Here is a 25,111-nt window from a genome sequence, read left to right on the forward strand (position 1 = left end):
TTTCATACACGTAATTAGTTTTATATTACCTTGGAAATGAAGTTTTAGTTTGAGATGTTTTAGTTGAGCATTTAGTTGTTTCCTTTTTAAACAGGCCTCTATAAAAATGTGGACTGATACAAACTGAAATAATGATAAAGTTGACAAAAAGACGTAACATATTTGGAGATCATTTCGGTACTAGCTAGCTGTTAGCTAACTTTGACTTGCGTTGCCATGGTTACCGTGAAAGTGTAATTGGGAAATTATGTTTTATTTTTAGGACAGTTTTAAAGTATAATATTCTCGACAATGTTCATGTTTAGACAAACGTTATTGTCGATACGATGGACAAAAGGTCACACAGAAGAAAACAAAATCGGAATTTGGTTAATAATTTCGATCAGGCGCTGTTGACGGGCTACCCACCCCGTGCAAACGCGGGCAGGAAACCCCATTGCTCGCTTTCGAAAGCCCTCTTCTCATGATCCGCCATTAGGACTGTACCAGTGGTAAGATCGTGCTCTGTGTTTAAACCGAACTATTATCATAAAATAACGTTTTAAACGAGCACATTTCTGCATCAGTAACAAATCATAACGCTTATGTGTTTTCCCGTGTAGGTGGGTTGAACGCCAGGATGCAGATTTTCGTCAAAACCCTCACGGGGAAGACCATAACCCTCGAGGTGAGTGAGCCGGGCTGCGGTGGGGTGATGTGGCGTTCAATGGCTGCTGCTACTTCGAGTTTTATGAACAATTATCCAATATGCCAAGATTTACACATAATATTAACCCCATTATTTCCTAACTCAATCTGATACGGTGCGTACGCGTTTTTAAACATCGCTGAAGTGGATGATTTGCACCGTCGTAGCGTATAGTAGAAGCTAGGTGGCTAAGCTAGCAGTTACGCAGAGCACGGTAAACACGTGCAGATTTTAAATTGACCAATTTTCCACGATATATTTTATTGATGAGAACAAGTTTCCACTCTTAGCCCACATTTGATTGCAGCGTTGACCGGAAGAAGGTGTCATGGCTGACATGTCTTCTCTTTTATTTTTTCACAGGTTGAACCTTCAGATACTATCGAAAATGTCAAGGCCAAAATCCAAGACAAAGAGGGTGAGTTATTTATAACGTTATTGTTTTTGTGGCAAATAACTCGCTCCTTATTATGGACGAAAAAACGGTTACAGGAATCTAACTAATACAAATGTAATTTGTACTTTTGCTGGACAGTTCTGTTAATACTCTTAAGCACCTTTTAAGGTTTTGGGCAAGATAAAATTTAAAGAGGCAACTTTTGCCTTTTGGAAATTAACTACTTATTGTCTGATTCATTGATAGCTATCACAATTGTTACTGTTTCAGGTGTTGCATCTTTAAAAAAGCCTTGACCACCATTTAAACCTAGTCAACCTGTCACGTCCCTGATAAACTGTTAGTTTGATAATAGATCATCTTGAGTATTAATCAACTTAAATTGTAACTTTTTTGTAATGTCTCAATTTGTAGCATTGGTTACATAAATTGTGTTTTTGTTAAAGGGCATGGAAGTTGCACAGAGTTAAATTCAGTCAGTCTATTTTGCAATCTTTTGAAACTTTGAGAGCTCCACTGAAATATAAATACAGATCTGAGCGTTTGAACAGTTTGTCAATCATTTATGAGAAATGACTAACTAGAAATGGGTGTCACAGGAAAATAGAGATTGGATAACAAGCCACAAAGGAAGTTAACACTATATGGGCATTATGTTGTTGCGTTAAACATGTAATGAATGATTTTAGGACGAAATATTTATCTTCATTGTAAAATTGAGATAAATATTCAGTAGCAAAACAAAAATTGTTGCGTAAAACATTTCTACAGTATGGGTTAACACTTTTGGAAATTGTATGTAAATCCATTTTTTCTGAAGCTGAATAATTCCCATTTGTATCATGTGTTGACGTGTGTTTTGTTTGATGCTCCACAGGGATCCCTCCAGATCAACAGAGGTTGATCTTCGCTGGAAAGCAGTTGGAAGATGGACGCACTCTGTCCGACTATAACATCCAGAAGGTGAGCGGGGCACAGAAGACCTCTTCACACTTTAAATCGTTTTCTATATTTTTATATTTAGATATCTGTTTTTTTAGTGTTGACTGTTGTTAACTTTTCTTCTCTTCAGGAGTCCACCCTGCACTTGGTGTTGAGGCTGCGTGGTGGTGCTAAGAAGAGGAAGAAGAAGTCTTACACCACCCCCAAGAAGAACAAGCACAAGAGGAAGAAGGTCAAGCTCGCTGTGCTCAAGTACTACAAGGTACGGTAAAAAAATACCTCGAAACGAAAACATTAGAGGTTTTATGCAACGGAAGATATTTAAAGATGCAACATCTGAAATACTTTGTAAAACTTTTATTCTTTCGTAACTCGTGCTTTTTTGTCTTATGCAGGTGGACGAGAACGGTAAAATCCACCGACTGAGGCGCGAGTGTCCCGCCGACGAGTGCGGCGCTGGTGTTTTCATGGCGAGCCACTTCGACCGTCACTACTGTGGCAAGTGCTGCCTCACCTACTGCTTCAACAAGCCTGAGGACAAATAGACCAACTGACTGGTGTTAATAAAGATGGCAATGTTTTGACCCAACTGACCGTTTTCTCTGAAGCTTTTTAATTGAACTGTTAAAAACATTCTCCATCCAAAGTCTTTACAAACGATCTGTAAATTAAGTGGTTTTAAATATAGCGGCTATACATTTCTGACATTGTAGCTAATCATGAATAGATTCCCAGGGATATTGTCAAACGTCAAGTCAATTTAAGCAAAATGCACATTTCCAACCTTTCTGGTTCAAAGAAAAAGCTGAATACTTTGGTGTCGACTTAAAGTTTTGCCGTATTTCATAGAAACCAACAAAACGTTGCTGCTGGAAAGTTTCTACGTGAGGACCGACTGTCTTAGAACGTTGGTGATGCAAATCCTCTTACTCGGTCGTCCTAAATTTCTACATGAATCGGCAATTTGCACTTATCCTCATTTATCCATTTGTAAGTCAGGGACTCATGACAGGGTTTTTCCTGCATAGAGAACATTTGGGCGGCTAAGGCAAAAAGGTCCGCGATGGGAAAAAAAACCTGTGTTCATCCCGTGCATGTCAGCGAATATGTTCTCAATAGTATGTTTCAAGTCGGCTACAGCCGAACCCTCGTTCTGTTTTGATCAATAGTAATCGAGTTCAGTGTCTCCCCTAGGTTTACAGATTCAGGGGGGCGGGACTAGTGCCGCTAGCCATGTTGGTGCCCTAAACTTAATTTAACAGCACACCTGTGTGCGCGCATCACGGCTGAGCGAGGCGCGCGCCGGCATCGGAGCTCTGGCGCGCGCGAGCCGAAATGAGTTGTTAACGGACTGACAGGGGGGGCGGGGGGGCGGGGTGCTAGTGAGTGTGCTCACCCGTGTGCGCGGATCTGTGCGCGCCGGCATCGAAGCCGTGATGCGCGCGAGCCGAGAAGTGTTGACGGGGGGGACGACGAAAATTATAGGATGGCGGGCGGAGATTTCACGCTGTTATAATGGTAGGGGAAACACTGGAGTTGATAAGCGTGTCTTATCAATACGCAACTGTGAGGTGCACGAATTGATAGAGCGGCCAGCTGCTGATAACTTACTCAACAGCCCGACGTGCATGAACAGATGCTGCGCGCTGTGCGCGCATACATTTTTTTGGGAGCGCCGAAGACCCATTTTGACCCAGGAAAAACCCTGGACTAATGTATACCTAAGATTAGCGAAGTTGATCTTAACGCCTGAGTCTCCAAATAATTTTCACCATTAAACTAATTGCAAAAACCTCGTACATGTCTAGCATGTAAAGGCGATCTTCAATGGACGATCATTCCTGATGTTTGAAGACATCTGCACATTTCCCACCTGGTTGTTTAAGGTGCAGTTTATGCATTTGTCCAGCAGGTGGAGATGTTCAGGTTTTAAAAGTCACATCAATGTTGCAATCCGCCCATGTACTTTTTTTTTTTTTAAATGTGGGCCAATACAAATGTTTGGGGAGATGGTTTATTAAAATATGAACACTTATAATTTATACAATGATGTCTGGAACTTTACCAGTTAAATATGGTTTTAACTTGTTTCAGGTTCAACATGTTCTGTGTGTTCGTTTCATGTAACTTTCTTTTAAGGAAATTAAAATGAGGAATACAAATCATTTGACTGCAATTTTAAAGTCATATCTTAACTGGCTTCAAATAACAGCTAGTACAAATTGTTTTGCCAATATCATTAAAATAATGTAGATTTGACCATCTGGTTGAGTTACCAAATTGCTTCAAAGGAATACTAAATAATAAATAAACCACAAGTGAAAGAACAGTTTGTGTACTAAAATAAGGTTATTTACTTAAAAATCATTACATTGGACAGACTGTATACAGAGTTTTTCATTTCCTTGGTAAACTCAAGGCACTGAACCAGATGCTGTACAAAACACCAACACATTTACATCAGAGATTATTCCTATACGGGGACTTTCCTTGCATATTTATTACAGAGAAAAACACTAAAGTCACTGCTCTTAAATGTGTGAACTGTATAATCCGTTAGCTTCATACATACACACACGCGCACACTGAGGAGAGAACACGCAACAGTTAAAAAGGAACAATACAACATTTTAGGTCCAGGGTGTTTAGCTTAGCACAAATACTGTAAGTATGGGGAAGCTGCTAGCTTAGCTCAAATGCTAACTGCTGCTAAAATGTCTAATTGTATGTGTTGGTTTCTAAACAGATTCCCCAAAAAAACAACGAATAAAACATCAATCCACAATATTTAGAGATATTAAATGTTATGTTGCAAAGCTAACCGTTTCCGCTCGCTTTCAATCTTTGTGCTAAACTAGGCTAATCCGTTCTGGACTGGTTTCCCAAATAATATTAATAAGAAGGTTTAGTCCCAAAATGCAACTGAAGTAACGCCTTTAATGCATTAAAATAGAGGATAATTGAAATAAATCTATCGTAAATCCGGAAGAAATCTGAGTGGGAGGAGCCAAAAGTTAATATAGAATTTTTTATTTATTTAATGGTTTTAATGATGTCCCTTCCATCCTGCTGCATATCATCCTTTGGCTTTTAAAAGGTTTACATTTTTTTAATTTTAACGTTTAAGCAGTCGTTTATTTTTGACATTCCAGGAGGTATCGAACATTCGTCTCATTAAAAATCGAAATAAACTTAATGAATAAAAGATTCAAGTTATATTGCAAATCTTTCAATTTCTTAGTCGTACAGGACTTTATTTAGGAAAACATAAAGTAGTAACCGGTTAGACAGAATCTTTATGAATTGTGCCGTGAATTACACATAATGTACATTTATTACAGCAAGAAAGTCTAATTTTGTAGTAAAACTATTGAACTGTGAAAATACTTAATTAATATTGCATCAAAACAATTATTCTCTTGCCGTTGACCAACTTTAAACAATATCTTTGCATAAACAGCGGAAGGGGCGGGACTTAGCTTCTCCTTTGGCACTCTGATCAATTAGGCTCCTCCCACTGAGGTTTAAACTTCAACCAATCAGATTTCTTTGTGACACCAGAGCAGCTCAACCTCTTTACATCACTGATCAATCTCCAGACAGACAGCCGGGACGTGGACAGACGGACAGGACGGCAGACGTCTCCGTAGTGACTCCATCGTCGTCTCCTGGAGTCGGCTGGACGTCAACACCACTGCAGCATAGTGTTCTGGTGATTTACAAAAAAGCCTCTCTGGAGTAGGCACGGCATCTAATAACATTTATTTACACATTAAAAGTCACATATTATAATAGTACCTTTTTTTAATATATAATTAACTCTACTTTTTAGAGTGGAGATATATTTCGATATGGCAGGAGAACTCGGTCCTGAAGAGAAAGTAACAACAAAATTGGCTTTTTTTTTTAGCGTCTTGAAACTCGACGAGTCCTTTAAAAAAAAAAAATAAAACATTTGTGTTCATTCCCAACGAGCATCGAGAGCCTCCCTCTCTCCTCGCCATCATCGTCTCATTTGGCTTTCACAGAAAGCGTCAAACCGGGCAGAGGAAGAGGAGGAGGAGGACGGACTCCATGTTTGTTTCCAGACATACTGAAGATGGAGGAAGGAGGAGATGCGCAGTTCAGCCCTGAAATGGGTCCATTATTATCTCCCAACTTCTCCTCTTCCTCCTCCTGATGAAGAGGGTGATGCACTGAGCCTGAGCAGGTCCAGGTTAGTTGAGTGTGTTCAGGTGGCACGAAGGAGGAGGAGGAGGGCGGTCAGATCTTGATGTCCTGGGACTCCACCATCTTGGCGAGTGTCTTCTTCACTCTGAGGATGGTGAGGCGGGAGGCGGGGTTATGAGCCCAGCACTCTGACATCAGCTTCAGCATGGCGCGAAGGCACTGCGGAAATACCACACACACACACACACACACACAGTTAGGAACACCTCCCTCACAGGGCAAGAGGTCAAACATGTAAAGGTCATGATGGTTTGCAGAAGAGTGAAGAACGAAAATTAGATTAATTATGGGGTGACTGTGGGTCCGTAGTTCGCAGGTCTGCCTTTCAATCAGGGGGTTGGTGGTTCAATCCCCGCCCCAGTCGATGTGTCCTTGAGCAAGACACTTAACCCAGAATTGCTATATAAATTGTAATATTATTATTAATTAAGTCGAGCTACAGAATATGAATTTGCAACTATATTCTTGGTCTGATTATATCTTAGTTATTATTTTCTATTTTCAAGTGATGCCTTTTGTTTCACGATCCCAGTTGCCGCTGTAATAATATTATATTAATTCTATGAAAACAATAACATATTATTGTATCTTTCTGTAATTTGCTTGGGATTTCTTTACGCATTATGTCACAATAAATACAATATATTGAGGCTTTGGACGTCGTCGTCTCACCTCGTCACTGTTCCAGCGGTTGGACACCGCCGGGCGCATTCCTTTAACACAAACCACCTCCAGCATGTCTTCATACGACGGGTCAGACGGGACCATCTCGTAGTACGGCGGCTGGTAGTCCTCCACGATACCTGAGCGGAGAGGCAAAAAAGAATATTACAACAAAACGATTGCCATTTCATCGTCTACCTTGTTGATTATTCATTGTATTATTTTGTTTATAAAATGTCCACTAATATAAGCTCTTCAAAGATTTATTGTACATTTGGTAGTTTTAGTTGTAGTTATCCTTTCTATTATTATTATTATTATTTTGGCCGAATTGTCAATTTTTTTATCTGGGAACTGCTTTAATATTATAAAACGTTTCACTAATGTTTTAATAATATTTTGGTAAAGATGGAAATGGAGGCTCTGGACCGTCCTGCAGGAACATGTTTTCACCAGCAGGTGGAGCCACTGCCTTTATTAAACTAACTCATTCTGCTCTGTGCTGATTTCATGAGAGAGAAACAGCTGACTGCTAACCCAGAGAGATGAATGTTTTCACTGGCCAATCACAGCTCAGGATTAAACCACAGATCATCTCCATTCGCAGAAAAGGACAGAAATGTGTTCAGATAATTAATTTGGGATAATTACTCTGAAAAGTACTTTTACAGAACAGCAATTATTATTGATAATTGACGTATCTTTTTATTTTTTGTTTACATTATAACAATTGATCTATAGATTATCTTCTTGATTAAATAAAGAATAAATGAATACATATTACAAATTGAAAATATTCTCAAACCTCTTATCCGTAAAATATATATTTTACCCAAAAGCCCAAAATATTTGACAATTCAATGAAAATCACGACGCCCGAGGAGCTGAAACCAGAAAACATTTGGCTTTTTTTGCTCAAAAAATGACAATAACGATTAAAAGTTTCCAGTTAAATTTCTATTGATCCGTTATTGTTATCAGATTTTTACATCTCTAGATTTAATAAAGATTTGCCTCACAATAGTTTGAAATTGTATTAATGTGTTTAATTTCCTCTTTAACCACAACATATACAGACATACACTCAGTGTGCACTTCATTGGGAAAACCTGTGTGTGTGTGTGTGTGTGTGTGTGTGTACCTCCGGTGACGCAGCGTCTGGCCATCTCCCAGATGACGAGGCCGTAGCTGTACATGTCGGCCATGATGTACGCCTGGAAGTGGTTCTTATTGAGGCTGTCGTCCAGGACCTCGGGGGCCATGTAGCGCCTCGTCCCGACCCGGGTGCTCAGGGGGACGTCCACCTCGTTAGTGTCGCTGTGGCAACACAAAGAAAAAACGAGAGCGCCGTCGGTCACGTGACGAGGTCACAGCAGTTTACGTGGCGATACAAAAAGCGACCCGCGACATCGGCGCACCTGTTGAACTTGACGGCGAGGCCGAGGTCGGCGATGCAGCAGGCGCCGTTCTTCTTGATCAGGATGTTCTTGCTCTTCAGGTCCCGGTGGGCGATGGCCGGCTTGCCCTGCGTGCCGTAGATCTCGGTGTGCAGGTGGCAGAGGCCGCAGGCGGCCGAGTACGCCAGCCGCAGCAGGGTCTGCGTGTCCAGCGTGCTCAGCTTCAGGTAGTCGTGCAGCGAGCCGTTCTCGTGGTAGTCGGTGATGAGGAAGAGCTGCGTGAAGGCGCCGGTGCCTTTGATGTCGGCCGCGATGAAGCCTGCGGCCGACATGAAGAGAAAGAGATGATTGACAGGTCAGACCTCCACTGATGATGCAACATGGAAGGAAAACATTCATCGTTAAGAGCTTTTTCTAACACACACACACACACACACACACACACACACACACACACACACACACACACACACACACACACACACACACACACACACACACACACACACACACACACACGTGTGACATCAGAGCAGACGGCTAATGACGGCGCTCGCTATCATTAGTTTAAATCATCAACAAGATTATAAATCAATCGAGGTATTGATCGGTCCCGAGTCTTGGTCTGTCGCTCTAAATTCACAGTTCAGATATTCAAGCTGATGTTTGCAATTAAAAGCGAAGGCTGTGCTTTGGTACCGAGGATGTTCTCATGTCTCATTAGGACGGTCTGGTAAATCTCAGTCTCTCTGAACCAGCTGGCTTCCTCTCTGGTGAAGAAGACTTTGACGGCCACTTTTTCTCCCCTCCATCGGCCCATCCACACCTCGCCATACCTCCCCTTGCCGATCTGACGCACCATCTGGATCTGCTTGGCTATTGTTCGCTGCACCTGGGCGTCCAAGAGAGAGACAAAGAGAGAGACAAAGGAGGTTTTATGATGAGTGGACGTTTTGTTTCGTTCACAAGAGAAATAATTCCACCTCAAACTAAAGCTTTACATTTAGTTTAAAAGCATTAGAAAAGACACAGCGACACCCAAAAAAAGAAAAGGAGAAATAAACAACACAGAAACAAGTTAGAGTACTTTAACAATCCGAGGTGAAGTCAAGCCGATAATCCAGATCAATTAATTGTCCTACTTAGGATGTTAGTTGCAGCCCGGCTAACTACGGCTCCTCCTGCTTCCCAACATAAGATATTCTGGTCAATTTCAACCTTTAACTATTTGCTAATTTCCTCTAATAAAGACTGAGATTATCATGTTTTTGTTTATTTAGATAGTTTCTCATGTAGCATGAAGAACTTTGGTTTCTTTTGTTAAATGGCATTAAAAAAAAAAGTATATATTTTTAGCCAGAACCGAAATTCAATTATTGTAGCGTTGCATACAGCTGAGAAGAATCAGGAGGAAAACACATGAACCTGTCTGAGAAGGTTGACGAGATTATTTTCAGTATTCAATGTGATTTCACTTTAGTCTAAATCGGATATGGATGTAAATACTCTCCCTCTTTATTTTCAAAGTGCAGTTTAATGTAATTAATGTTTGTCCTCCAGGTGCAGTGTTGCGTCCGTACCAGCAGGGGGAGCCCGGAGCCACTGCCAGAGCTCTGTGATTGGTGGATGAGGTCTTTGAGCGACTCTCCCACAGGGATGAAGACCTCCTGCTCCAGATCCTTGTGATACCGCTGACGCTCACTCTGCCACTTATACCTGACACACAGAATTAGAAAATAAATACAGAATAACAGGCAGTTTATTATAACATACAACCTCTACTTGAGAGAATAACATTAATAAACAAAAGTTACACGGCACACAAGTCTTAAAATGACAGTATTTGCATCCTACCTGTAGTAGCAGACGACGGTGACACAGATCAGAGTGCAGCAGCAGACCGTCATGGAGATGAGGAAGGCCAGCCAATGAGGGCTGCCGTCTGGAAACACAAAAACACCGAAGGTTTGACTCCACTTCCACGTGACAAAACACCTGGATCCCTCCGCTGCGGGGCGGCGTGTGAATGTTACCGGGTGGCGGCTGAGGGGGGAGGGTGGGCTGCAGGTCTCGGTTGCAGAAGTCGGTGTTGCAGCACTCGATTGTCCTCCTGGTCTGAGCATTGGGGGAGTCCTGTCAATCAGAGCAATGAAGCAGATCAATCAACTAAACCTCGTCTTCTGTCTCGCGGCTGACGGGAAGAGACCGGAGCGTCTTGGGAGGAGGAGATCACTCTCAACTCGCTAAAAACACTCATTTATGGCTTTGTGGCATTTGAGAAACTTTTCCTTTAAACCTGTTTTAAAGAAATTGCAAAAAAAAGAGCTGTGGAGGAATCCTGGCCAGGTGGGAGGTGCCAGGAGATGTGAGTATATATGTTCTGCATATTATGATAGGATTACAAAAATAATCTTCACATATAACAAGGGGCTCACAGCCTCATCGCAACAGGAGAAAATCAGCTTGAAAATCACTTGTTCAGCTCCTTTGTTGATGAATTTCCCCGTCGCTTAAAAACAAGCTGCAGTCATGTCTTCATGATATTATATTGTTGCATGTATATCTATAAATAGCTCATATTGGTTCAGCGGAACAGTTTTACGTTTTAGAGACTTTTGACTGAAGAAGTAAAGATCGGATTTCATCTGTGAATGTAAACACAGACGGAGAGAGAGACTCCGTGTGTGTGTGTGTGTGTGTGTGTGTGTGTGTGTGTGTGTGTGTGTGTGTGTACCTTGCACTGGAAGTGTGACCCTTCATACTTCATGCAGCCGGACGTGAGGATGGTGTCGCCGTGCTGCTCGTCCTCCTCGATGATGGCGAAGCACTGACCGTTGGTCCTGAGGAGACGCGCACAGATCGGCCGCACGGATCAATAACAATGATTTCAACCTTCTGTGATCGATCAGCTTCTATCGTCGTATGTTTTGGGGATTCCTCCTCTTGCCGTCTCTACTCACTGGCAGGTGTTGTTGACGGCGTCCTCGGGACAGTGTCCGGAGCAGTAGCAGCTGAGGAAGCGGGCGGCGTCCTCGGGCGCTATGGTCGAGTCCTCGCCGGGCCGCCGAGCTTCGGGTTTCACCCCCGTGCCCTGCAGGACGTGGTCCGGGTTCTGACCCGCAGCTGGAAGGAGAAACACAAACAGAGTCAGAACCAGGTTTTAAATGAAGAATAGTCGATGCTGGAAAAGAAGGAGATGCAATGTGATCTCATTTAATCGTCTTGATTTAAACTCCGCAGGAATCACAGGACTCGGGTCAGATTTATGAGAGCGACTCCTGCAGGAGGTGAAACATTCCTCCTCTATCAGCGGGACACCAACAGGAGGAGGAGGAGGAGGTCCAGAAAGGACCAAAGGCTATTTATACAACTGACAGTGTGACCTGTCATTCTTTATATTTTTTCAGCACAACACAAAAAAACTTCAAGCAACCAAAAGTAAATCAGCACTCAGGTGACTTAACACATACCTTTATTTTGTAACTGTAAATAAAATGATTGTTATTGTGTTCCTGTTAAATTATCTTTATCAGGATTATTATTTAGAATGGGAACTTTATTTTTCGTTGAATTTTTAAATTATTGTTCCTTTTTTTTTTTATCCTTGTAAATCTGGATGTACACTTGAGGAAAATAATCAGAAAAAAATCTGATGGAAACAGAGCAATTACCCGCCATAGACAAAAAATATTTTCAACATCTGCAGATATCTTCTGATGATTTGATTTGTCCGTGAAATGTCAGGATATTGTGAAAAAAAAGAAGCAAATCTTAATAAATGTTATGTTTTAAATCACATTTTCTGATTTAAAAAAAAAACGCACGAAAAGCACATTCGAAGGAGCAGTAGCAGCCGACACCGTCGATCAATTCAGCTTCATCAGACAGAGATGATGTTCTTTAAAATGTTTATTTACAAAAAAAAAAAGGAACAGAAGAGGTAAAGAGGTCAGAAGTCGTAATCCCTCCATCCCTCTGCCTTCTCATTCAGCTCTTTGTATCCCTCTTATCAGTCCACCTTCACTGTCTTTTGTTGATCTCCTTTAATCCCTCTTTCTTCTCTCCTCCCTCCCTCCCTCTTTATTACCGTGCACGTCTTTTACTTATCAACCTCCCGTCCCTCCTCTCTCTCTCTCTCTCTTAAACTCAAAGTAAAAACAGTCTGAGGTGTGCAGACAGTCATGTGGTCATGTCTGGACATGAAACTACCTGCACAGCTACACTTTGAGCTGCCTGGTAACCCCGGCAACAGTCAGTCTGTCTGTGCGTCTCTCTCTCTCTCTCTCTTTTCCTCAACAGCCGCTACAGAAGACGTCTGCTGTGATTCTGCAGACTCTGACTCATGAGTGATAAAACAGATTAAAAAGGAAAAAACACGACTGTTTTTGATGAGACTCCTCACATTAAGCAGAGTCGGCACATCTCTGTTGGGGCAGATCTGATTGGGACAAAATAATAAAAAGCTTTGCGTGCCTGAAGCGAGGAGGAAGAAGTAAAAGGGAATGGTGGGTGTGCTGAGGCTGGAAAATGGCTGCTCTCGTTTCTGTCTCCATCCACATGTGTGCTTAATTGGACCGGCAGTCAGAGTGGAGACTGAGGTCTGGCAGAGAGGACACTGGGTAATCAGACTCTTAAAGTCACAGCGTCGTTTCAGGCCGCCTGTTTATTTACATCCAGCAGCAGCAGACTGATGAAACACTCTGATCTCTCACTCTGTCCTCCCTCATTTAAAAAACAAACATCTAACCTGCTGCCGGAGGAAACCGTGAACACGGACGCTCAGTTTTTTGGGTGAAAGCCGTCGGTGTGCTCCACAAAGTTAACTCTCATGCAGAGAAACTTTACGAGTTAGTCAAAAATGACTCACCGTCTGAAGCCTATTAAAGTTCATACAAAGGAAAAAAACAATACGGTTAAAAGAATGAAATGGATCAAAAGAGAAAGTTTAAAAAAAAGAATTGTTAATAGCCATTATTTAAATTAGCAGCTTCTTCAAATGTAAAGATTTTCTGCTTCTGCCACATATTTATATTTGTAAAATGAATATCTAGGTTTGAGACTTTTAAAGGACATAGTTTGCCAAAAAAAAAAAAGAATCTGAAAAAGAATCTGTAGATAAAATCAATCAGGAAAACAATCGCTAGTTGAAATCTTAAAAGATAATAAAAAATATACACGGTTGATAATAGAATAACCTGTTTTCTTTTCTTTAAATGTACAAATGTCGACACTTTTAAAAGAGTACATTAAGCAGATGGACGTATAAAGTTAGTAATGTGGGTGGAAGCCGACTGGGGTGCATTTGTTTTATCTCCAGTTGCTTAGAGTGGGCGCTCGGTGCGGTGACGCAGCAGTCGGTGTGGTCTGCGGACAAAAGTTATCGGCTCTGCTCTCCTGCAGAGAATCTTTTACGACGTCGAGCGAGTCGACGATGACTCACCGACTGCAAATATGCAGAGAAATAAAAGATGGTTTGATCAAAGTCGACGGATACCCCCACCGAATAACATGGAAATAACATATGGGAAAATAATTAAGATGCAGATAACAAGAAACAGCACTTTAGGGATAATAAATACATCAGTCTTTGAACTCTTCCCTGGTAAAACCAGGCCAAAGAGCGCTTGTTTTAGCACATGGCCCGTCCCAGTGGAGTTTTATTTGTATTTTAAATTGCGGATGACGGAGAGGCGGGTTAAACAATATCTAAAAGTCATCGCTATCTTCTGCTCGGTGTTGGAAATGTACCAGACTCCCTGTGAACTACCCCGAGGTGATAAACTCCACCCGTCTGGTGCAACATGCGTTGTAAAACAAACAAATGCTCTGTACACACCGACTTCACAGCAGGGCTCAGGACACGGGGTGTTGTTGTTTCCTGGGCTAAATGAGTGGCAGCTGGACCACTTAAAACTATCTAAACAACCTTTATTCTGGCGGCAGATGATACGATCAGATGGTGATATTTAATGGTTTTAAAGTGTGATAATGTGATTTGTTGTAAGGGATATCCCACCTCTGATTAGACGCCACTGGATTGAGTTGTAATCTTGCAACTTTCATTTTGCGTTTCATCAAATATATGTGTTTTAAGTCCTCGTGTTTATACAACATCTACATTTTGAGCCTTGGCTATAAAAAAAAAGGCGTTTTCAGACATTTCTGACATTTTTATCCAAAACGATAAAGTTCTGGTCTCTTACAGACATCTTTTTAAACACTTTTTAAATTGAAACATTCAGGTTAAAAAAAAAAGGTGAAAATGTGTTTTTCATGCCCGCCGCTGCTCATCTAAACAGCGACAAATAAAAGGCGGAGGGAGGGAAGAGAGGACGGCCCAGCTTTCAACCACGATGGAACCCCAAGAGGACGATCGGTGTCACCTCCCTCCTCTAACCTTGGAAACAGAGGAGGACGAAGGGGAGGAGAGGAAGAGCGAGTGTATGAGATGACAAAGCAAACGGGGACAAACTGCCTCCGAGGCCAAGAGGGGTGAAAACGATACACTATCAATTCTCGAGTCACGAACCAGAAGAGGGGGGGCACTGGTTGGACTTCTTGATATGACACATAACTGGCATTTAAGCTCAATGGTCTCGATGAAGGTCGCCGCCAAAAGCTGAGAGAAGTGGAACAATATCACGGCTTATTTCATTGAAAACATTTACTGCATTGATTCGAGCGTGTTGCAGTATTTTCTCCGCGTGAGAACAATGGAATCAAAGTGTAATTTAATAACCAACATCACAGGATAATTATTTTTGGTGGTGAAAAGAGAGAAAGGGGGAACAAATGTTACGTAGTCCATTTGAGTTTTTCTGAAGGGCGAGTACAAAGCAGTCACACAATGCTTCAATCTCCACGTTGCAAAGCTCATTATTAAGTTATTGAACCCCAAATGCTGCTTAAAAAAAAATCGGAAGCACAAGATCAAGACTTGATTCAGCCCGCTTTATATTATGAATAAAAGAATGAGCACCAACAGACTTGGAAAGAGATGCTTCTTGTGCTCCAACTAAGTTGTGGGTCCAAAATCTACAGTGCAAAGCTCACCTCGCTAAAAGGTCAAAAGGTTTGACGACATGTGGAGGAAGAGTTGTTTTAAAAGCACTTTTAAGAGTGGAAAGTATTTCAGGAGGAACCTGGTTGACATTTAAATGATCCAAATAAACATCCTAAATAAATCTCCTCATAGAATCAGAGAACGTGATCCAGTACCGATGCAACATCCTGGTAGTGGATCACCTGAGTAGTCGTGCAACGACATCCACAACTAGAAAAGGCATCTCAGGTTAGTTTAGCTAGTTATTTAAGTAAGTTCTGATGTTTTTGTTGTCGTTTTCAAACCGAAACTGGGACCTCATAGCATTCTTACTTATATGCTCTTATTTTGAAGGCCTTCATTCCTGACCTTTTGTGCCCTTAAGATATTAGTCTCAAGAGAGCAGTTTGTGGACCTTGAACGTGTAATACTTTGACCTGGAGTTTAAAACCTCCACATTAAATTAAATAATAAAGCTGTAGTTAGTTAGAAGAGACAAGATTCCTCAATTTAGTTTAGAAGTCATTCATTTTTAGTGGTTTCTTGGGAGCTTGTGGAGTGTTTTGATTGATGGAAGAGGTGCGAAAGATGAGATTGGGAACATTTACAGTTCCTCTCAACGGCTCAACATGGCGGCGCCCGAGCTGGCGCCCACCATCGATGCTCGCGGCGCTAAGTGCAAACAAACAACTGCAAAAGTAATGACAGAGCTAACAGTGTCCTCAGCTACGGCGCTTCCACGGCAACGCCGTTATCAGCTGTAACCGCCACCAACCAGTGGGGCACTAAAAACACGAGCAGCTATAACAACTAAGAAAGGAGAAGCTTCGATAACACCAGAGGAGAATCTGTGCTGTAAATATTGAATTTAGCACTTCAAAAAAACAAGTCATAGTAATCATGAATCGTTAGGTGGAGCTCTTAAAGAGTCAGAACTAAAACACGGAGAAGCAGCGATCAGTTTTCCTGCTCTACACATCTGGAACAAAGTCCCTGAAAGTTGCAGGTCTGCTGAGACCTTCAGAGACCCTCAGAGAATGTTCTTAATAGTCTTTAAATCTCATTTTCTTTTGCATTATGTCCTGATGCTTTTATGCGAAGCCCTTTGAATTGCCTTGTTGTTGAAATGTGCTTTACAAATAAACTCGCCATGCCGAAGTAGCATGCCAGGCAACTTCATTGGTATGAAATAATAAAATCACATTCAAGAAACACAGTCGAAGCGAGAAATCCGCCGCAACTCCATCTCAGTGGCAGAAAACATCCACTGGAGGGGAAATAACGGGGTTTCAAAAGGGCCGTCGTGTCTCCGGAGGGACTGAAGGATATTTCCGGAGAACAATGGCAGCGTGGAGCACTTAGCGCCGCAGGCGGCTCGTACAGCGCCATACAGGAAGCAGTTCATGTGCGGAGAGGAAGTAAGAGCGGCAACAATCAGCTCAACAGCTTCCTGCAGGGACGAGTGGTGGACGGCACAGAGGAGGAGAGTCACAGGGGCCAAAGCATCACTGGAAATATAAAAGTTAGTGCGAAAGCTTTTTATGGGGGGGGGGGGGGGGCACTCGTGCTTTTGAGCGATATTAGATTAAATCCATTGGAAAACATTATAGAATAGAAGAATATAGAATATACACTTTTATTAATCCCCAAGGGGAAATTAGTTCTCTGCATTTAACCCATCCTTAGTTATTAAGGAGCAGTGGGCTGCGGTGAAGCGCCCGGGAAGCAACTGGGGGTTCAGTGCCTTGCTCAAGGACACTTCGACTTGCAACTAATGGGGAGAGCGGGGATCGAACACACAACCCTGCGGTTGCAGGACGGCCCTCTTACCCCACTGAGCTAAAGCCGCCAAATAGAATATTGAAATAATAAGTGAAGCTGAAGTTTAAAAATGTTAATAAACAAGTGGAAAAATAGTTTGATAAGACAGAACCGGTGTCTCCCTTTCCTCCCAGATTGTCACGCGGTCTGAGTCGATCACAGCCAGCAACACCCTGCCGAGCGCCGCCCTGCTCTTATCAGCCGGCCGTGTGTTTGTAGGTCAGACGGTGTCCTGTTCTCATGTGAGGGCGGCACTTTGTGACTTGGGACACATTCACAGTGAGCTGGCAAAATGTAATTATCCGTTTTAGCCATTTCTCGGCGATAAATTGCCTTTTTTACACCTGAAAAACAGCTTTAAATCCTGTAGAACATGCCAATATGATCCACTCTTTGCTTCTCATTCGTAAAAAGTACGGGAGTTGGAAAAGGCCATTTGTTTTGTTTAACTGGATTGGAGGCAGAGCCACTAATACCGATTGTTTTCTTTAGTTTGGCAATGAAAAGACCTTTTCTGGTTTTGTCAAACCAACTGCCTGAAAACTAACACGATAAAGTCTTAATTTGATTTGTAAAAATATTCTAAAATGTAGTGTACGCTTAAACCGATATAGATCTTTTGGGGTCTTTCTTTACGCCACAGCCCTTCAACACCATAGTTTCTATATTTATTGTATGCAAGTGTAAAACTTTGTAGTTTATTGTGTTTCTTAACACGGGCTCCAAGAGTAGCTGAACCCAAAGTTACAAACTATTGCAAACAAAACATTCCTTAAAATCTAACTTTTTTTTTTGTCACATACTGCTGGAAACAAGGCTTTAAATACTGCAGTTTCAAGCTTGTTGTTTTAATTAAAAATACTTCTCCTCCCAAACAACACTTTATAGAACAATAAGTCAACTAGTTAATTTCCCAAACACACGACCATCCATCTGTAGATGTCAGAAAAAAGCAAAGTGGTTTCAGAAGTTTAAAAGGAGTGAAAATGTCCTCTATTGTTCCCAATAATCTCTAAAGTCTCTACATTATCAGCAAATTGAAACGCAATTACAGCTTTAACAAAAGTCCTCTGATACAGATGTGTGTGCACAGGGAGGGAGGGAGAGAGGGGGGCTGATTACAGCCGAGAGGCATAATAATGACTTTTAATGTTAATGTACTGCTTATCTCCCTGAAAACAAACTGCAGGGTTAATGAGTAACTCAGCATCTGAAACGCCCTCCGTGTTTGAAGACAGTCCACGACCCAAAAAACAACAAGAACAAGGATAAACCAGAGGAACGGTGAGGACTTCGACAGGTGGCATCACATGAAATGGTTTTGCAGCGTAAAGTTACAGAAGGATGTATCGCACCTCTCTAGAGGAGGATGTACGCGTAGTTCATGGAGTAGATTGAGTAACCGCACAGTACAGAAATCAACCATTACAACTGGTAGTCTATTAAGAATGTAAATATATATATTTTTTTACAGTTTAAATACTTTCTTTGTGATCTGTGACGCTGATAAATTTAGGCTTTTTGACAGATGAGTTGTCTTAATTGACTTCCTCCTTGGTGGTAAAAGAAACCTTCAAAAACACCTAACATAAAACGATTAGTGAAAGTATTGATCTGAAGTTATGAATCAATATCACCACTGTAAGAAGCTTTAATTGGTTATTTTCTCTTTACAGGACAAGACATACATATATATATACATAAATATATATAAACATATAAATATATATATACTAGGGCTGTGAAACGATTACAATTTTTAATCGGGTTAATCACAGGTTTCTGTGGATTAATCATGATTAATCACATATTACCGATATTCTCGGTATATTTTGTGAGAACATAGAGATTTATGACAAAAGACAGATATATACATTTATACATTCTTCTATACAATGGTGCTGCAACTCAGCAGTTATTTAGCAGTTTTCTTCCATATGGAACATTAATACATCTTCATCCTAAACAGAATGTTTAACCCTCCTGTTACCTTTCGGGTCAATTTGACCCCATTCAATGTTTAATGTCGGTGTTCTTTGGGGTCAATTTGACCCCAGGCTGTTTTTCACTGTGTCAAACATATAAGAAATACCAACTTTTTTATTTATTTAAAGGGCTATTTAGGTAGTCAACAAACAAACATAAAGTACCTCACACTTAAACTTGGGAAGCAATATTAATTCTAATAATTTTCTGGAGGTTTTAATTGCTGGGGTCAAATTGACCCCGAGGGTAAAATATGTTAGTAAATGTAAAGGTAACAGGAGGGTTAAACAGAAAATTTTTCTCTTGTTTGTCAACCATTAACTCCACCATGATACAATCTAAAGGCCTCTAGTCTTCCTCTAGCAGCTGCTGAGGCAAACTGACTGTGGGTTTTCTTCATGAACTGGGCTGCGATGAAAGGGACGGCGGGGACACCGCTGCAAAGCTGAAACCTCACCGGCCCGGACAGGTGGACAGATTGACAAGTGACTTTTTTTTTGCTCGGTCCCGATGCGCGCGCACGGAGCTCTGTGGCGCGAGACGGAGATCGATAAGTGTTAACGCAACGCGAAGAGACAGAAATGACATGCTGCTGTGGAGATACGATCAACAACAGACGTTTAGTTTAATAAAAGAACAAAGACGTGCTCTAGAGAACATGTCAGGGGGCGGGCCAATCTTTTTAATGTCATGCGATCTACCAACACTACGCCGCGATCGACTGGCAGGCCGCGATCGACGTGTTGAGACCCCTGATCTACAGGAAGTAAAAGTCGTAACAAGGTTTCCGTAGGTGAACCTGCGGAAGGATCATTACCGATGAACAGACCGTCTGCATGAGAGCGGACAGAGTTCAGATTGAAGTGGTGTATTGGAAGCTCATTTTGCAAGTGACTTTTTTTCCGTCCCGATGTGCGCGCACACGCCGGCATCCGAGCTCTGCGGCGCGCGAGACGGAGATCGGAGTCGTGTTAACGCGACACTAGAGACAGAATGACATGCTGCTGGTTCGAGACGACCAACAACAGACGGATTGGAAGCTCATTCTGCGCATGCGTTAAATGCGTTAAAAAAACAAAACTAGTTAAACCTGTAATTTAATTAACTGAGTTAAAGCGTTATTTTTCACAGCACTAATATATACATACATACATATAAATATACACATAGATACATATACACACACACACATATATATATATACATTAGGGCTGCAACTAACGATTATTTTGATAATCGATTAATCGGTTGATTATTTTATCGCTTAATCGGATAAAAAAACTTTAATTTTCAACCCTTTATTCAAAACAGGGTTCGTACGGTCATGGAAAACCTGGAAAAGTCATGGAATTTTTAAATGGCTATTAGCAGGCCCAGAAAAGTAATTGGAAAAAATAAAATCCCAAAATATTTGGGAAAGTAATGCAAATTTGTTTTATTCAAATTTTTATTTACACAGTATATATACGGTATGCTTTGGAATTCTCATTGTTAGTTTAAATACTACATCTTCTCACTTTGTCACGTATAGACAGAGTTTTCACAACATGTTTAATCATAGAAATTTGGTTTAAAGTCATGGAAATGTCCTGGAGATCCACTGGTCAGCATGTGGATGAACCGGGTTTACTCTCCTGAGCAGTGGTTCCCATTTGGACCGGCCCCCTGAACAATATCAGAGACACGTTCCGATTTATTATTTTTTTCACCTGGCCCGCTGGCATTGAGATTCCAGTGAGACGCGGAAAAAATGTGAAGTGGTGCTCTTCGCAATAAAACATCTTTGATGGGACGTGTCGCGTCTCGGCCAATCAGCGTGCAGATGTCGACAGCGTTTGGGAAGTTAGGTTAGCTTGAATGTTAGTCCGCTACATCTACTGATGTCACGCTGCATCGATACTAACAAAGTACCCGTATGTTAAAAACGATGTGATTTAGCATATTTTTAGTGTCGATACTTCATTAAAAGAGCGATTAGAGCTCACGCGCTGCTCCGCTCCGTTAAATGTTGTCTGCACGCGCAGCGCTCACAGCGAGTAGCGTCGTGGCTTATCTCCGTGGAAAAATATTTTCCGCTGTCCACCACGGACTAAATAACCACGTTTTCTACGTTATACTCTTGTGGAAATGCCACACACGTCGTGACATGTAGCGCCCTGGTGTCTGGGTTCATAACGTCACCCGTAGGCGCACTTAGCTCCGTGAATGTCTCCGACTACGTGAATGACTTCCGCACCCAGCGCCACGTGAGCAGCAGCAGCCAATTAGATTCATCAACAGAGGAGCAGCTCAGCGTTGATTGGCTCTCACAACGCAGCGTTCTGTCCTCTCCCTCCGCTCTGGTTTCTCCTGCGCTGCTCTGCGCTCAACTCAACTTTGTTTATACTCCGTGATTTATTGAGCGCCGTAATAATCGCGCGAAACAACGAATCGATAATGAAATTCGTTGCCAACTATTTTAATAATCGATTTTTATCGATTCGTTGTTGCAGCTCTAATATACATACATACACACACACACACACACACACACTATATTTGGGACAATATGGTGTTGTTTTTAATGCCCTGGTCGTCACCACTCATATCCATCAATCCATAGAGACTAAAAGGAGTATAAATTAATTAATCTATTGCTCATACTTATCTGTTGAGTATAATCTGGGTCAGGACTGACTTTAGTGCTTTCATTTGCTCAAACAGGTTGCACAGGGAGCCAGAAGTGTTAAGTGTGTCATCTGCATTCTCATTTTTTACAAGCCACTCGCCAATCATTCGATCATCGGTCAAACGTTTGAGTGCTTCCTCTGAATACAATGTGCTGCATGACAAGTTTTAATCAACGCGTTATCTATTGAATATAATCTGGGTCAGGACTTTGACTTTCATTTGCTCAAACAGGTTGTTCACCAGAAGGTTGACGTGTGCAGTGCCACCTGCATCCTCTTCTTCATAACTAAAACTCTCGCTCACCAATCATCCGATCAAACTTTTAAGTTCTGTGTACTACTGTGATGAATGACATGTTTAATCAACGCGTTGTCTTGTGAGAGTCAAAGTTCATGAAGTAAAAAAAAAAGGTGAAGCAACGTAAACCAAGCAATAAAAATGTCCTAGAAAACGTCCAAAAAACTTATTTCAATACTTGCGTGTGACCTTCTCTACATAGTGAAACAGGTGATGATAAGTGTCTTACCGTCGGCCCTGAGGGTCAGCAGCAGAGCGGCGGCAAACACGGCCCACCAGAGCGGCGGACCTGCCATCCCGCAGCGGAGACTGAACCGGAAGTGGGACCGGAACTGGGCCCGGACCGGGCCGGCCTCTTGTGATCCGGAGCTTTCTGGTCAGCTGATAGTCAGAGTCTTGATAAAAGTCTTTAATCCACAGCAGGAGTCGAGGGAGGTGGGGGGGGGGCGCAAGTAGCTCCAGCTGCCCAGAAGAGGCCTCGGAGAGATGGATGCAAAAAAAAAAAAGAGACGACGGGAGGGCGATATCACAATATCAGGTCTTCTTCTGTCTCACTGGCTCTTTGGGTCCAAAACCCTGAAGGAGGAGAAGAAACAGAGTTAGTTGATTTAAAACAGATGATGGGTGGAGGTGTGCTGTGACCCGGTGAGCCGAGCCGGCCTGGTGCTGGCCTTCGATGGTCCTATCAAACTAACTACCAAATAATTTGTCATGGGATGTTCTGCAAATTACAGGTGCCGGCCTTGAAGGGGATGGAAGTGTGTGTGCGTGTGCGCCCGTGTGTGTGCGTGTGCGCGCGCCCGTGTGTGTGTGTGCGTGTGCGCCCGTGTGTGTGCGTGTGCGCCCGTGTGTGTGCGTGTGCGCGCGCCCGTGTGTGTGTGCGTGTGAGTGAGTGAATTAGTGGTGATGTGTAGCCAGTGTCCATCACTTTTCATTTGCCCGGGGGGACAAAGAGGCCCGACCTGTGACCCACTTTTCACACATCTCTGGCTGAGGAGCCCGAGAACAAAGCGCGCACGTGCACACACACGTGTGTGTGTAAAATAAAGTTTTATTATCCTCGAAGCCAAAACACTTTCTGCTTTTATATCCATATCTGGAGGGTGATTATGGTCAAACGACTACCTTTATGAAAAATTAACAATGAGGCAAAACATCCATGCACTAAATGTGGACTTCTTGTTCTTTCCAGTTCCATTACAGTGTGGCATTTCTTATCTTCTAGTCATGTTGAGAGCGACTCCAATCAGATCTGATGATGCACACACAAAGCAGCCAAAGTTTGAGTACAGACAGATAAGGAATGTGCAAGAGAGAAAGGGAGGATGTGTGTGTGTGTGTGTCAGTAACTAAAGGCGTGTGCATTCTGATACTGTACACGCAAAAGTGAATACGTTTTATCTTTGTGTCGGCGTCACAGAGTCGATAACAGGAAAGTGAAAGAATCTGCACCTCGCTGCCACAACAAAACCTAAAGTTTATTTGAGTTTCTTTGCTCCGTTTAGAGAACAACAACAACAGCAGCAGGAAGAGGATGGTGAGATAACGCACACACAGAAAGACATACATTCAGATAGTCAGACAGGGAGCGGGGGCAAGACGAGGCAGGTTCAGGAAGGATCATCTGTTGTGAGCCACCGAGACATGGAGCTGGCCCCCCTCCCCCTCCTCCACACACACCACTCCTAAATCATCCAACACATACACCTCCCTTTGAAAACACAAGGTAAAGAGATTGCATACACTGTGCGCACACATATATACACATGCACATATACCAACACACAGATACACACACAATAACATTAGTCAACACAAATTAAATGTATATTCAAGAGAGGAAATGCAGGATTCTCCTAACCCTAAACCCTTTAGGTGTGAGGAAACTTTCACTCCTTCCCCTCTTCCTCCTCCATCTCGTGTTCAAACTCGTCTATAATGCTTCGTCTGTTTCTCAGTCAAACAACAAACTGCTTCCCTCAAAAGCTCAGAACGATTTACTAAATAAATGCCGCCACCAGTGTCACGTTTTCACCACCTTTTCTGCCCACTCGCGACTTAAATGTACGATTTCTGTGGCACGTTGACATGCAGATATTTAAATAATCGGTGATGAGTGTTGAGGTTATAGAGACTATCGCAGGTTATAATAGTTCTGCCATTGGTGGAAAGTAACATGTCCTCAAATAATGTATTTATAGGAAGGTTAGATACAAATGAAGGTCCAAGTAGATGCACAAATAACTGTAGACTCTGTAAAGCCTCCTCCTGCTCTGTAAAGCTTCCCTCCTGCTCTGTAAAGCCTCCCTCCTGCTCTGTAAAGCCTCCCTCCTGCTCTGTAAAGCTTCCCTCCTGCTCTGTAAAGCCTCCCTCCTGCTCTGTAAAGCCTCCCTCCTGCTCTGTAAAGACTCCTGTGGCAGCGGGGGGTGTTTAGGCTCGGCTGCAGAGTGGGTGGAGCGGGGGTGTGGTTCAGGGAACGGTGTCTGATTGTCATCAGCTGGACTGATTGGTAATCAGATTGGTAATCAGTCCAGCTGATGACGATATGTGTTTGTGTATCTGAGGCTGTCTCCATAAAGGAGCTGGACGGACAGAAGATCGGGAGCGTGGAGAGCAGAGACACAGTCTGCGGTCGCAATAAAAGTGATTAACAAATATCCCTCTGGCTGCTCAGTCCTTATTGGTGCTTAGGGGGGGGAAACCTACTGGTGACGGCTACACGCGTGTCACAACTCCCTCCTGCTCTGTAAAGCCTCCCTCCTGCTCTGTAAAGCCTTCTCCTGCTCTGTAGTGCCTTATCCTGCCCCGTAAAGCCTCCCTCCTCCTCCAACAGGAGGTTAATGTGGCGTCGCCGCTCCGGCTACCTGGACGTGACATCACAGTCTTGGAGGACAGGAATGAAGGGACGTATTGTTCGCAGTCCCACCTGTACAGAATAAAACACTCTTATAGGGAACCACCGAGCCATAGCCATAGCC

The 25,111-nt window shown here is 42.5% G+C and overlaps 2 protein-coding genes and 2 long non-coding RNA genes across 4 annotated transcripts in view; 3 read left to right on the forward strand and 1 right to left on the reverse strand.

Annotated features, from left to right (window-relative positions):
• Positions 1-602: 602 nt before the first annotated feature.
• Positions 603-2,621, forward strand: rps27a (ribosomal protein S27a). Its single transcript, XM_056435013.1, has 5 exons — positions 603-667; positions 1,052-1,106; positions 1,963-2,048; positions 2,158-2,289; positions 2,423-2,621. Exons 1-5 carry the CDS (start codon positions 620-622, stop codon positions 2,570-2,572), a joined length of 471 nt encoding a protein of 156 aa, XP_056290988.1. The 5' UTR covers positions 603-619; the 3' UTR covers positions 2,573-2,621.
• Positions 2,622-4,189: 1,568 nt separating this feature from the next.
• Positions 4,190-25,111, reverse strand: part of LOC130206829 (bone morphogenetic protein receptor type-1A-like) — a 48,454-nt gene continuing 27,532 nt past the window's right edge. The window contains exons 3-13 of the mRNA XM_056435014.1: positions 22,363-22,709; positions 11,278-11,440; positions 11,052-11,157; positions 10,351-10,450; positions 10,172-10,259; positions 9,898-10,033; positions 9,017-9,209; positions 8,339-8,636; positions 8,062-8,237; positions 6,930-7,060; positions 4,190-6,416 (exon numbers count right to left, since the gene is read on the reverse strand). Of these exons, the coding sequence (XP_056290989.1) occupies positions 6,291-6,416; positions 6,930-7,060; positions 8,062-8,237; positions 8,339-8,636; positions 9,017-9,209; positions 9,898-10,033; positions 10,172-10,259; positions 10,351-10,450; positions 11,052-11,157; positions 11,278-11,440; positions 22,363-22,429 (1,584 nt within the window). The 5' untranslated portion in view covers positions 22,430-22,709 and the 3' untranslated portion in view covers positions 4,190-6,290. The remainder of the gene's footprint in view (positions 6,417-6,929; positions 7,061-8,061; positions 8,238-8,338; positions 8,637-9,016; positions 9,210-9,897; positions 10,034-10,171; positions 10,260-10,350; positions 10,451-11,051; positions 11,158-11,277; positions 11,441-22,362; positions 22,710-25,111) is intronic.
• LOC130206830 (uncharacterized) lies at positions 17,321-22,418 on the forward strand. The gene is made up of 3 exons (XR_008834188.1): positions 17,321-17,474; positions 18,370-18,464; positions 22,336-22,418. It is a non-coding gene; the product is annotated as an uncharacterized LOC130206830 (long non-coding RNA).
• LOC130206831 (uncharacterized) lies at positions 22,425-24,792 on the forward strand. The gene is made up of 3 exons (XR_008834189.1): positions 22,425-22,509; positions 23,639-23,670; positions 24,698-24,792. It is a non-coding gene; the product is annotated as an uncharacterized LOC130206831 (long non-coding RNA).

The sequence above is a fragment of the Pseudoliparis swirei genome, chromosome 17 (genome assembly GCF_029220125.1).
Source record: "Pseudoliparis swirei isolate HS2019 ecotype Mariana Trench chromosome 17, NWPU_hadal_v1, whole genome shotgun sequence".
NCBI lineage: Eukaryota > Metazoa > Chordata > Actinopteri > Perciformes > Liparidae > Pseudoliparis > Pseudoliparis swirei.

Coding starts and splice junctions, on each gene's coding strand:
- rps27a (XM_056435013.1), top strand. CDS start 620: ATGCAGATTTTCGTCAAAACCCTCACGGGGAAGACCATAACCCTCGAG. Junction 2,049..2,157: donor CCGACTATAACATCCAGAAG/GTGAGCGGGGCA, acceptor TCTTCTCTTCAG/GAGTCCACCCTGCACTTGGT. Junction 2,290..2,422: donor CTGTGCTCAAGTACTACAAG/GTACGGTAAAAA, acceptor TGTCTTATGCAG/GTGGACGAGAACGGTAAAAT.